This window comes from Diorhabda sublineata, chromosome 1 (genome assembly GCF_026230105.1).
Source record: "Diorhabda sublineata isolate icDioSubl1.1 chromosome 1, icDioSubl1.1, whole genome shotgun sequence".
In the NCBI taxonomy this organism is placed as follows: domain Eukaryota; kingdom Metazoa; phylum Arthropoda; class Insecta; order Coleoptera; family Chrysomelidae; genus Diorhabda; species Diorhabda sublineata.
Window position 1 is genome coordinate 15315586 of NC_079474.1, and position 13346 is coordinate 15328931.

Below are 13346 nucleotides of genomic sequence, written 5' to 3' on the forward strand. Positions count from 1 at the left end.
GTCATTAAAGTCCCTTGCCAACTCCTCCCAATTTTTTCCTTTTCCTTCCAAGTTAACGTATCGTTTATTTTGGCTTCGACTGTTTCTTTGCATTTCTTCACCATGTTGACAAAAAGCACCACTTCATAGAAATAACACGATTTTTTGGGTTTTTCGTTAATTTGTATTTTTAAAACTTTTCTTGGGTAATTCAACTTTGAAACAAATCTCGGAAAATATTTAGTTATATTTGTTTTTTTTTTCTTAACTGTGACCTGTAAAATAAATAAATCCTGTTTATTCTTGGTTTAAACTAAAGTTCAACCACCTTTGTTTGACCATAATAAACTCTATGATCCACAATCAAGTCGACGTTAACACTTGTTAACACAATTTAATTTACTTCCGCTCCGGTTTTCAGTGGCGCCACTGAATCCATAGATGTGTGGACTCTCCTCTACCTAAACGAATCTGTGATTTGCAAGCTCTTTATGTAAGGTTATGTTGTTGAATTTTGTTTTGATTTGGATTAATTTAGTTTTATCTTGGTAATCTCAGTTTGTGTAATCGATAAAATATTTTTTGTGAGGTGTTACGTAAAGTTAAGTAATAAGTATAAAAATGGGTAGAAGGGTAACAGTAGCGGCCTCAACTTTAAATCAATGGGCGTTAGATTTCGAAGGAAATCTCGATCGTATTTTACAATCTATTTTAGAGGCTAAAGAACTAGGAGCGACATTTAGGACAGGACCAGAATTAGAAATAAGGTAGGAATAACAAACAATTTACTGAAGTCTATACATTTATAAATGTATTTGTTCAAGTGGATACAGTTGTGAGGACCATTTCTATGAAAGTGATACGTTTCTTCATTCGTGGGAAGTATTACATGAACTTTTAAACGCACCATTGTGCAAAGACATTCTCATTGATGTCGGTATGCCAATAATGCATAAAAACGTTTCTTATAACTGTAGAGTTATATTTTTAAATAAAAAAATTTTGCTTATCAAGCCCAAAAAAATTCTCTGTGATAGTGGAAATTATAGAGAAAGTAGATGGTTTGCCAGCTGGAAGAAGGTAGTACTTATTTATTTTCGCTCTATTTTTATCTAGAAGTCTTTTGTTATAAAAAAATTTAATCACGATATCACTTCTTAAAGTTATCGAAATTATAAAAATTGAATTTTTGAAGAATATGGCTTTTCTGTAATAAAATCGGTTTTGAATATTATTTTAGACCAGATGTACAGAAGATTTCTATCTTCCCAGAATGATTACAAATATTACAGGTCAACGAATTGTACCAATTGGTGATGCAGTAATTTCCACATTGGACACTTGTATAGGTATAACAAAACTTATAAAAAAAATTCATCTATACTGTAGTTTCCTTTGAGGTTTTGAAATATGTGAAGAACTATGGTGTTCTAGTAGTTCTCACATTCCCATGTCTCTTGATGGTGTTGAAATAATATGTAATGGTTCTGGTAGCCACACTGAATTGAGGAAAGGTTATGTGATAGCGGATCTGGTTAAAAGCGCTACTATGAAATGCGGGGGCTGTTACATTTATAGCAATTTGAGAGGATGTGATGGACAGAGAGTTTATTTCGAAGGTGTATCATGCATTTCACTCAATGGGAAGTTATTGAGTAGAGCGAAACAATTCTCACTTAGCGAAGTTGTAAGTTTTTGTAAATTAATTGGTACATGTTGATTGATTTTTGAACATATTTCAATGTGTTATTTAGAGATCGAATGCATAATAATACATTTTAATCAAGATTAGAACAAATTAACTAAACAACATACAAATTTGTGTTATTAATTTGCCACTTAGAAATAAGTTTTACTACATGAGTAGAAAAATAAAAAATGGAATGACCACGACTTGAACCTGGGACCTACCACCTTGTATTCTATCCACTACACTAAGGAGACCTTAATAATATGTTTTTTTACGCACTACTGCTTAAATTACGTACTAATGAGTAGAGTTAAAGTTTTACGCGCTCAAAAGTGTGTCTAAAGTATGTATTTTTCGCACAAAAGTGGCCTCTACACACGAATTGCATACAATATCTTTTCTACTAGTGAAAATTTTATCAAAATAGGAAAAATTAATGGTTGCAGCCCGATTTAAACCTGGGATCTCCGTTCTTTTCGGCACACATAAAAATAATTATTGACTTGAAGCTGGGACCTTCCAAATCTCAACCTCGTACTCGAGTCACTTCGTCACGGAGACCTTAATAATAAGTTTTTTTACGCACTACTGGTTAAATTATGTTTCTTTACGTACTAGTGAGTAAAGTTAAAGTTTTACGAACTCGAAAGTGTGTAAAGTACATAATTTAATCAAGGAAGTAGAAAAAATATTTTCTATAATGTGTATAAAATTATGATTAATCTTTTCATCGAAAAGTGTCTATAATCGGTTGTTTACCGTAAATATTTTTTTGGTTCTTTTCTGGTAAAATTGTCAAAACATTTGATTTCTTGATTATTTTCCTTTCGATATTTTTTTATAGGAAGTTATTGCTTCTACTATAGATCTAGAAGATATCAGATCATATAGGAACAATCAAAGATCTAATGCTAATTTAGCCTCTTCTAGCTCTAGTTATCCTAGAATAGTCGTAGATTATTCTCTTTCATCGGAATACGATGTTATACTTCCAATTGCACAACCGATTGTTTGGAATTTTCTTCAACCGGAAGAGGAAATTGCTCAGGTAAATGTAAAAGAAAAAAATTTATACGATATACGAATAAAGTGCGTTTTATTAATATTTTTATTATTTATATCACACATTTGTTTATTTTCAATTTGTTTTATCTAATCTTGAGTTTATTTTGAAAGTTTTCAATTAACTTACTCAAGATTTGCGGATAATTATCTATAGGGCAACCTCGATTCCCCCCTCGAAGACCTGTTGACGTTTGTGAGGGAGCCCAGTGACCACATTCCTTTCTTTCAAAAAACTTCAAGGGCCCAGCAACAGTAAGGACTATGATAAGTCCTACTGTTCCCCCCTCCTGGGTTCTGGAACCCACTACCCCCAATGTATCGGTTTCTACCGATGTGGAAGCTCTGACCGATGCTTTTGATAATTCCCGGCTCAAACGGTGGTGCGGAGAGAATATGAGAAAGAAGACCAGGGCTACCAACATGGTTCATTGCTTCAAGGCATCGTACTCTAAGGTTGCCTCGATCTCCGACCCTCCTCCACAGAAAGCATCCAACCTGGAGGCTCAAATAAAGCCTGTTAAGAGACCAAGACCCCATAAAACAACGATTCGGTTCCAAAAGCCGTAAAACTGCACCCACAATCCTCGAACTTCGTTTCATACTTTACCTTCAACATCCAATTTTTCAACTGAACCAAGACTACTACCAAGTGCAAAATCGTTTCTCTATTGGTCTCCTAAACCCCCGGAGTTGTGTCCAATTGGATATTAATTGGTGGAAGGTTAAGAAATTTACATCGACTTTCCGAATATCTGATGGCTCTTCGACGGCGAATGTGGAGGTTTGAATCATTCGTATTGTTGGTGACCAGATTATTTTAACTAATTGGAAAAAAAATGTATTAGTTACTATTTATTTGCTACATAGGGACCTGCGTGTTGGTTATGGGATTATCTCAGGAGATCTGGACAAGGTGGTTTCTTTTTGCCATTAAGCGGTGGTGTCGATTCTTCCAGTTCTGCCGTGATCGTATATTCCATGTGTAATCTTATAATGGAAGCTATTCATCAAGGAGGAGGTAATCACTTTTACCGCAGGATAAACCGCGAAAAAATTTTTTTCATTATCGAAATTTTTAGATCAAAAAGTATTATCAGACTTACGACGAATATTGGCAAGTCCTGAATATACCCCTGAAAATGCGCAAGAATTATGCAATAAACTATTAGTTACTTGTTACATGGGAAGTGAAAATTCGTCTAAAGAAACAAAGATAAGAGCTGATACTTTGGCGACATCTATAGGAAGGTGAATACTAAACATACAATTCCTCAAACAACTCATTTTTTTTTTTTGACTAAGTTGTTGTGTGTCAATGCTCATCCACTCTGTTTAAGTGGACTTGATGAGATAGTTTCAAAGGTTCGATTAGGTTTGGTTGACTAGTGCATGAATGGTTCTAAGGTTTATTTTTGGTTTACCGAAGTTTTAACGATCAGTATTTAAGCTGAAGTTCTAAGGCTACCTTTCATTTTTGTTTTACTCAGGTTTGGTTGACTGGTACCCAGCTATAGTTGTTCAATAAATGTTTGACTAAAAACTCAGTTCGCTTTTGGTTTGATGAGGCATGATTGGACTAGAATGCAGGCTACTATTTTCTATCAAACCTCAACTACTCCGATTGACTCGTGAATGAGTAGTTCGAAGGCTACGGTTGTTTTTTGGTTCACTTATGCTTGGTTGATTATTCTTCTAGCTACAGTTATGCAATCAATAATCCACTACTGTGATTTGGTTAACTAGTGTATGAATAGATTTTATCGTTTAGTGAAGTTAAATCGACCAAGCTAAAGTTCAACTACTCTGCTTTGGTTAACTGGTTACTGGAGCTTCATTGATCAGTATCCAAACTAAGGTTGTTAGCTGATAAGCTCGCTAAAGCGGAACACACAAGCCTTCCATGTGACTTGAACCCTTCGTGGTATCAGCTACAGAACAATAGAAAAACTGTTGGAAAAGAAGATAGGATAGGAGCAAAATCAAATATTTGGACAATCTACAAGGGCTGAGACTCTTCTGGGAAACTATAACCAGCGAAGATCTGGTGAATGTATCAATCTAAGAATACTAACAGGAGCTCTATCGGGGCACTGTTTGACTTGTAATTGTCTAAAAGTATTGTTCGTTAGGGTCTGGTGGACTAGTGCACAGTCTATGACTTTTCAGTCAATATTTGACTACTTTGATTCGATTAACCGATACATGAATGGTTTTAAGTTTTCTGATGTTTTATTGACCACTACTATGGCTACAGTTTTTTATTAATGCATTCTAAAGCTACAGTTTACTTTTGGTTTACTAAATCTTCATCGACCAGAACCCCGCTAGATTTTTTTAGGGAAAGTGTTAATTACTCGGAACTGGTTGAGAAGTAACTCAATTAATTGTAAGGGTACGATTCGTTTTTGGTTCACCGTAGATTGTTTGACTAGCATCCAATAATTGAATCAAAGTTCAACTATAATACTTTGATTTAATGGTCATGAATGGGTTCTAAAGCTTCGAATAGAACTCAAAATAAGATTGCTCAGTCGAAGTTGAACTACTTTGAGTTGGTTTGAGTATTAGTCGGCTCAAAGGATATGGTTGGTTTTTGCTTTGCCATAGCTAAACTGAGCAGTACCTAAAGTACAGTTCACTGGTGTATTAATGGTTCTAAAACCTTTTTTGCTTTTCTGTTGCTTGATCGGCCTGTTAGCTCAACTACTCCAATTTAGTTGCTTGGTGCTCTAAGTCCGTGTTCGTTTTTGTTTCCTTGGGGCTGAATCAGTACTTAAACTACAGTTATCCAAGTATGTACTGTAAAAGTTTTTCTTTTTTTTTTTAAAAAAAATTACGTTTTATTGTAGTTATCATATGAGTATTACAATAGATAGAGCCGTTTCATCTTGCATAGAGATATTTACTCATGTAACTAACATGATCCCAAAGTTTTCTGTAAACGGTGGTTGCCCGAGACAAAATCTCGCATTACAAAACATCCAAGCCAGAATTCGTATGGTATTTTCTTATCTGTTCGCTCAATTGATGCTTTGGACGAGAGGGCGACCTGGAGGACTTCTGGTTTTAGGTAGTGCTAATGTTGACGAATCTCTTAGAGGTTATATGACGAAATACGATTGCTCCAGTGCTGATATCAACCCCATAGGTGGTATTTCAAAAACGGATTTGAAGCGGTAAGTATTCTCCGTTTATTGAACTTTAAATATTATACATTTTAATTTATTAAATGCGAAGATCTTTCAATTTAAGAAATTTCCACTGGAAAATATACTTCTAAATTTATATTCAAATTTGGCGCCAAAATGTTCGCCATTCATCATGGCGTCTGCTTGTGAGGTTATGTTTTAGAATAAGAAATGAAGGTTTTCACATTTACAGGGAATTGATTAGAAAAATCTAAATTATATTGAGGGAAATTAAATTCTAAACGTTGATAACCATGTAGCATCGGTCTTACGTGATGTTTTGTTATTAATCCTGTCGCCTATCTACCTTTTTAGGTGTAATATATCTTGGGATTGAGTCATTATCTGGGCTCCTTTTTTCGCAGTTTCTTCTATTCATGTATACCCCTTTGTTTCATTTTCTTCCTGTCCTCTTTATTTCTTCTCTCCACCTCTGGTGCTCAATATATCTTTTAATCGTCCATCTACTATTTTCGTTACTTGACCAAAACCTTCTCCAAAACCCTTTCTCGATTTTGTTTTCTTTTTTTACTTCGGAGTGGTACCAACATCTCATTCCAATGAAACCTTATATTTAAGGTGTGCTGGAGACTGATAAATCGAGAAAAGAGGGTTCTAGGTCCTTAGCTCGAGGGTATTTTAGACTTAGAGTGTAGTGACGAGACCTATACGCAACGTGGGAACCACGAATCGAGTGAATCTTGTCTTAGTACATGAAAATCGCATCTACCTAACCTAACTTAACCCAAACCAAACCTTGTCTGAATCTGACACTTCCCTGATGGATGAGGGAGCTCGGGTCTGATTGAAATATATCTTTCAGCGTTTTAACAGCCTCCAGGATAAACACAAACTCAAGAAGCTGATCGGGAAAAACGTGACTTGGTAGTTGATTCTACAGGCTTGTATTTATTTAAAGAAAATGAGTCCCGATGAAATGACATTATTGGCGTCTGTAGGCGAACTCGGTGCTGGTAAGCCACGTCAGAGTCGGGCCTGCGATCTTTTTTCTACGTTCTAAGCTATCCATGCTTTTGGTCAACTATGGATCGCTTATAAGTCGAATTGTTTCCTTCTGTATTGAGTCGAGTATCCTTAGAAGCCGAGTTCCAAATTGGCGAGTAATACTCCCATCCCAATGTGTTCGCGATGACATTGGATTATTAACGGACCTACTGCGTCTATAAAAGACTTATTTATATACACTTTAATCATATCAAGAATGTGCGAAATCTCTGATTTGCCTCAAACAAATGAAAAGTCTTTCTTACAAATTGATTCTATAAAAACGGCCATAACATATTGTAAAGACCGGCTTCAAGGTCTACGTCAGTAGACGAATGAATTCATAACAGTTAGAATATGAATAATTTGAATTTTGCAATTAGTTAATATTGTTCGCCAGAATGAGAAAGATGAATCAGAAATACTGATCGTTTTTTTATGCCTTAGATTTATGAATTACGCCAAAAGCGAATTCAAACTTCCGATTTTGAAAGAAATCATTAATGCGCCACCTACTGCCGAATTGGAGCCTTTGAAACAAGGAACTATTACTCAAACTGACGAACAAGATATGGGTATGACTTACGAAGAATTGAGCCAATATGGTAGATTGAGGAAAATCGAAAGTTGCGGACCTTATTCTATGTATTGTAAATTAATTCACACTTGGTCTGAAAAGCATACTCCTAAACAAGTAGCAGAGAAAGTTAAACATTTTTTTAGGTAAGTTTATGCTTTAGAGGATCAAATTAATAGCGTTGTAAGGTTTTGAAAGCTAAAAAATCTTCGTGATTTTTAATGTAAAGGGTTCGGCAACGTAACGGGACGATTTGGAGTGGAGTTTGCGGCGCACGGTGAAATGGCAGGGAAGACAGTCACTGCCGGGACCCGACTGGCTTGCCATTTAGTCTAAATTTGACGCGTGAGCATTGCGATTATGTAATTAAGGCTCTTATAGGTGAACAACCTCGAACAAACTGGATCGACGTCTAGAAAAAGAGGTGGAAGTGCCAGTATAACGATTCGAACCTCTGAAAATACCGAACGTGTCAAGTGTCAAGAAGTCCACGCCTTCAAATAAGTGACAGATTGTTGAGAAGGATACTCCATCAACATCTTCGATATCACCCTTATAAAATCCAGGTTGTTAAATCTCAGTGATTATCAACGGCGTCACAGAATTTGTGAGGTTATGCTTACCAGGTTGGAAGAAAATGATAACCAAATTAACAACTTGTGGATTGGATGTGGAAAATTTCAGGTAGTGGGCTTTATGAAACGCCTCATCATGCTCATAAAGTGACAATATGGTGTGCAATGTCGGCAAAAGGTCATCACACCTCTGAACTTTACCGGTTTCCAGTTAATGAAAACACACTTTTGCAACAAGACTGTGCAATTTCTGGAAACGAGGATATCGCTTGGCCCCCTCGGTCGCCCGAACTTACTATCTGCGACTTATTTTTATGAGATTATCTAAAAACGTGTTTGGAACTGATCTACTCAAAACAATCCTCAAACAATGAATTCGTGACGAATTTGGAGCAAATCTGTTGATAAGCTGCGAAGAGTTAAGCAGAACTTTCGACTCGATTTCATGAATGTTATGGTGTCTACGGAGGACATTTGGCAGGTGTAATTTTCAAAAAAATGGTTACTCTTTCATTTACCATTAATCCATTAATAATTGCGAGGAAAAAAATATTTTTTCAACAATAAAATTATTTACGCAATCTTCTCGTTTCTTTGCCGAACCCTGTACATATTATTGTACATTTTTTGAAGTATGCCAAAAAAAAATTTCAAATGAAAAATATCTATAAATAAACCGGTTAAAAATTGGTTTTACGGTGAACACTTTAATTCGTTACCGCATCATTTGAAACAAAAAAATTGATAAGGATTTTAAAGTTGATATATTTTTCGAAATAATAAAAGAGTTTTTATTGTACATATATATTTTGCAGAACTTGAAAGTGAAAAATTCGATTTTAGATAAAAAAATCTCGGTTCATTTGTTATTAAAAAAAAATAGGAAAATATGGAAAACAAAAAAAAAACCTCTTCCTGATTACCCTTTGATTTATGTGAAGAGCTAATGTTCAAATTTTCTAAAAAATCGGTTCATTATATTTTGAGTTCTAATATTCACAAATTGCAAAAATGACTTTTTGGGAAAATCGATTTTTTATACGTGAAAATTCGACATAATTTGATCTGGTAGCGCACGTAATAGAAAAACATCTTTGGCAGCTAGAGACATTTCACATCCTGAATTTTTTAAAACGAGCGGAAGTAATAGATTAGCTTTGAACATTCAGTATTCGCAGGGCCCCAGCAAGAAAAGGGGACCCGAAAATACATTCTGTATTACGTTTTTTATCAAATTTTATTTAATATTACGAAAAGTACCTGGCCCAACAGGAATTTTGGAAAAAAAATATATCCGAGGGGACTAAATAGACATTCTATTCGCCAGATTTAGTCCCATGAGGAAATAATTTATTATTTTTTGCCATTGTAATAACGGATGTATGAGCTTATGCATTGTCTTGATGAAACAACACATTCTAAAACAAATGCGGCTGTTTTTCCTTGATTTCTTCGCTCAAACGTTGCAATAAGTTCGCCGCTGATAGTTTGTCCTTTTCAAAATATTCAATGAAAATGATCTGCATATGGAACGGTCTTTTTGGATGCCACTTTGGAGCCGGTTCTCCCTTTTCATTCCATTGTTTGAAACATCTCCACGACAAGCAAACACGGCATGCATCTCGTGCAATTTTCAGTTAATATGCGATGTATCGCACTTTTTGAAATGCCTATCATGTCTGCTAGCTCGCACACTTTCAGTCGACCATCATCCACTACCGCTTCGTGGATCTTCTGCAACATTTCTGGAGTCGTCACCTCATTTGATCGATTACTGCGATGCTTTTATATTGATTGGGCTAAAGCCTTTCCAATAAAAATATTGTATCTCATAACGATGTATACAAATTCACTGAAAACGTTCGTTATTAATGGCTGTCAAACAAATTCTAAACAACATGGCGTCTTTAAACTTCAAGTAACTACCGCCATCTCTGGATCAGGTCAGGTACTTCTCGAATAAAATAAAACGTTAAATTTTTCTTTATTTATTTCTTAACCAGGTGTTATGCGATAAATAGACATAAGATGACAGTAATCACACCGTCTTATCACGCTGAATCCTACAGCCCGGAAGATAACAGATTTGATTTACGACCATTTTTATACAGGGCGAATTGGTCATGGCAGTTTCGCGCCATCGATAAACACGTTAGTATTTGATTTATTTTTTAACTTGTTGGTAATTATTATGGAAGGTCGAGAGAGAAAGGAATGAAAAAGGATACGTCTAAATGTATTAAGTAAAGATGGCGCCACGTTAGCATCTGGGTAAATATTGCTTACACCCTGGGGAACTTTTCACTCATTTGGACAATACAAGTTGTTGAAATTTTCAATGAGAACTATGGATGTTAAATTTTTTCAACCTTCATCTACATTTCTAGATCCATACCATACCCTTTGTCTACATCAACGCCATTCTGGAAGGTTTTCTTCTTCTCCTCTAGAACTCGTTATGTCCTTTCGAGTATGAGGATTTTAGTTCTCTTCATTTATTTGCTATATTATTACCACCTTCAATTCTTCTTTCCAGTTTATTCCTCGTTCTTTCAATATTTGAGTTTTAACCTTATCCCACGATTTTCTTGATCCATCTCTTTGTTCGAACAGATCCTTCTTCGTTTCCTCTATACAGTGACGACACCATCGACCTAATGATGGCATATGAGTGGTACCCGATGAGTACATTAGCAAAAATCTTAAGTAATTAAATAAAAACGCGGCCCGTTTACTTCTTTCTCTTTCCTAGAACCCTTCACTTCTCTCTACCTTCGACAATAAATAATCATCCGATTTCAAAGATTTTTTAAATTTAATAACTTTTTTCAAAGTTTCAAAATTTGAAACACCGCGATTCTCGAAAGCAAGGAAATATATTACAAATAGTACACTTTGGTGTTTAGTTTTGCCACATCCCACTACGACAACGCTTACGAGATATTTAAAGAAAATCATTGAAATCAGATGATTTGTTACAGCCGGGAGTCAGTATAAAATTACTGAACATTAAATATTTTTTAGGTCGAATACACCAATAACATTAAGAGGGCGAATTCCTCCGAGTCTTCTAATAGTTTAAAATCCAAAAAAAGTAACGACGCTTTCGGTAAAATTCGAACCGGAGTTACTGTTTGAACAGTTAAATTACGTTTTAATTTTCTCTATCCACAGTTTTTTTCACCTGTATTGCCTCCACGTGCCTCTATTACATATTTCATAAGACATATCATGATCTTTTAGAGCCATATTGTCGTCACAACATATCACCTGGTGATCAGTCACCAGATGTCATGACTGCCACCAGTATAACGAAAATTACCCCAATCACTAGTATCTGATAAGCAAATTGCTTCACGGTTATGAGTGAAGAGATTAAATCTCGGTGGTTCGTCATGGCTTAAAAACACCTGGACGGGAGTCTTTCTCTTGGGGAGCTTCTCCTACGACAGAAGTGCAATTATAGAGAAAAATTCGGGGGAAGGATTAGCAGTGAAACTTCGATCCTACCTAATATGATAAAACAAAAGATATAACATCGAAAAAAGTCTATATAAAATTTATATGATTCCGAGACGCCGATGTTATCAAGTTCATTTCCAGGAACGTTTTTGTTTCTGCGTTTGTGGCTCCAGCTTGTTTTCGTCCGACTTCACTTTCACGTCCCTAATATAACAGTCAGGACGTCCTAATACTCGACGAACATCTTTTACATGTTGTCGTACGCTCAGTACCATTGTTGCCATTTCAATTGTCATGTCTCGACGTAATACAACACTTGCTGTAACTTGGTTCATAAAACGTAGGTAAGGAAAAGAAAAAATGTCGTGTGCGCATCCTTTCGTTAGCGAAAGGATTTTAGAAGGTGGCTTTGTTAACCTTATATTCTAACTTAGGGGAATTACATAATTAGAAGAAGATTTACGCTTATCCGATGGAATCACTTCACTGTGGAAAGACTTTATTTTAATTCTAAATAAAAATAACAATAAACAATATAATTTAAAAGTGTGTTCATTTAATCAGACTCATTTTGTTTTTGTCCTTTGTTCTAACCAAAAATCCTCCTTAGTACCTTCCTTTCCCACGTTTGTCTTTTGTTTTCTTCTATTTTATTCGTGATCCAGCACTCTCTACCATATAACACCGTTAGTTGTATAATTATCTTGTAAAAGCGTAACTCAGCGGCTCTTGAAATATCTCTTAATTGTGCTCCAAACGTTTTGTCAGTCTTCCTGGTTTCACCTCCTAGGTATTCGATCTCCAGGACATTAAATTGATTGGAGTTAATCAGATCCCTTCCCGTCTCCATATATTTCCCATCATTTATGGGTAGTTCGTACTCTGTTGCTGCCTTTTCGTGGAGTAGGAACGCATCATCTGCGTAGCATTGTAAATTATCCAATAAGACATCAGTAACCACGTACTTATGGACGATATTATGGAGAATAACGAAGGAAAAAACCAACCATACAAAAAGACTACCATAAACGAACAAAGAGAAAAAGAAATAACATCACAGCGCGTCTGAATGGCTCATAGGATGTATCCGGAAGGAATGGACGGTCTTGAGTTTCTCATAGTATTACATATAATAATAGCCAGCGGATCACAAAGACCTGTTAGCCTTCGTGGCTACGGGATGAATGCCTGCACGTTATTCAGTCAAGAACGTTGCCCTCGGGATACCTGGCGAACTCCCAGAGTACTCTGCAAAAGAGAGATAAGGTCGCACTACCTCGCTGGACATTCACTCGTCCCAAGTCGTGGGAACTATCATGGATGAAGAACGTACACCAGACAAATTAAGGACGCTGAAGAGATTTTCAGAAGAAAGAAGCAAGGACGAGACGGATGAGACAAGAGATGACGAATTTACACCAAAACAAAGGAGGCTGAAGAAACTCTCAGAAGGAAATCGGAGAATTTGGTGCACAAATGAAGGCAAAAAAAGGAGGAGACGGAAGAAACAAGAGATGATGAGCTTAAACCAAAACAAAGGAGGCTGAAGAGACTCTTAAAAGGAAAGTCAGAGAATTTGATACGGGAAAGAAGGCAAAAGAAAGGAGCAAGGAGGAGACGGAAGAGACAAGAGATTATGAGCTTAAACCAAAACAAAGGGGGCTAAAGAGACTCTTAGAAGGAAAGTCGGGGAATTTGATACGGGAAAGAAGGCAAAAGTAAGGAGCAAGGAGGAGACGGAAGAGACAAGAGATGATGAGCTTAAACCAAAACAAAGGGGGCTAAAGAGACTCTTAGAAGGAAAG

At 36.0% G+C, this 13346-nt stretch overlaps 1 protein-coding gene across 1 annotated transcript; it reads left to right on the forward strand.

The window, feature by feature from the left end:
- The first annotated feature begins 398 nt into the window (after positions 1-398).
- LOC130452366 (glutamine-dependent NAD(+) synthetase) lies at positions 399-12087 on the forward strand. Its single transcript, XM_056791584.1, has 11 exons — positions 399-746; positions 804-1059; positions 1220-1328; positions 1380-1666; positions 2514-2717; positions 3602-3752; positions 3814-3982; positions 5584-5910; positions 7375-7650; positions 10083-10230; positions 11104-12087. Exons 1-11 carry the CDS (start codon positions 601-603, stop codon positions 11215-11217), a joined length of 2187 nt encoding a protein of 728 aa, XP_056647562.1. The 5' UTR covers positions 399-600; the 3' UTR covers positions 11218-12087.
- The last annotated feature ends 1259 nt before the right edge of the window (positions 12088-13346 follow it).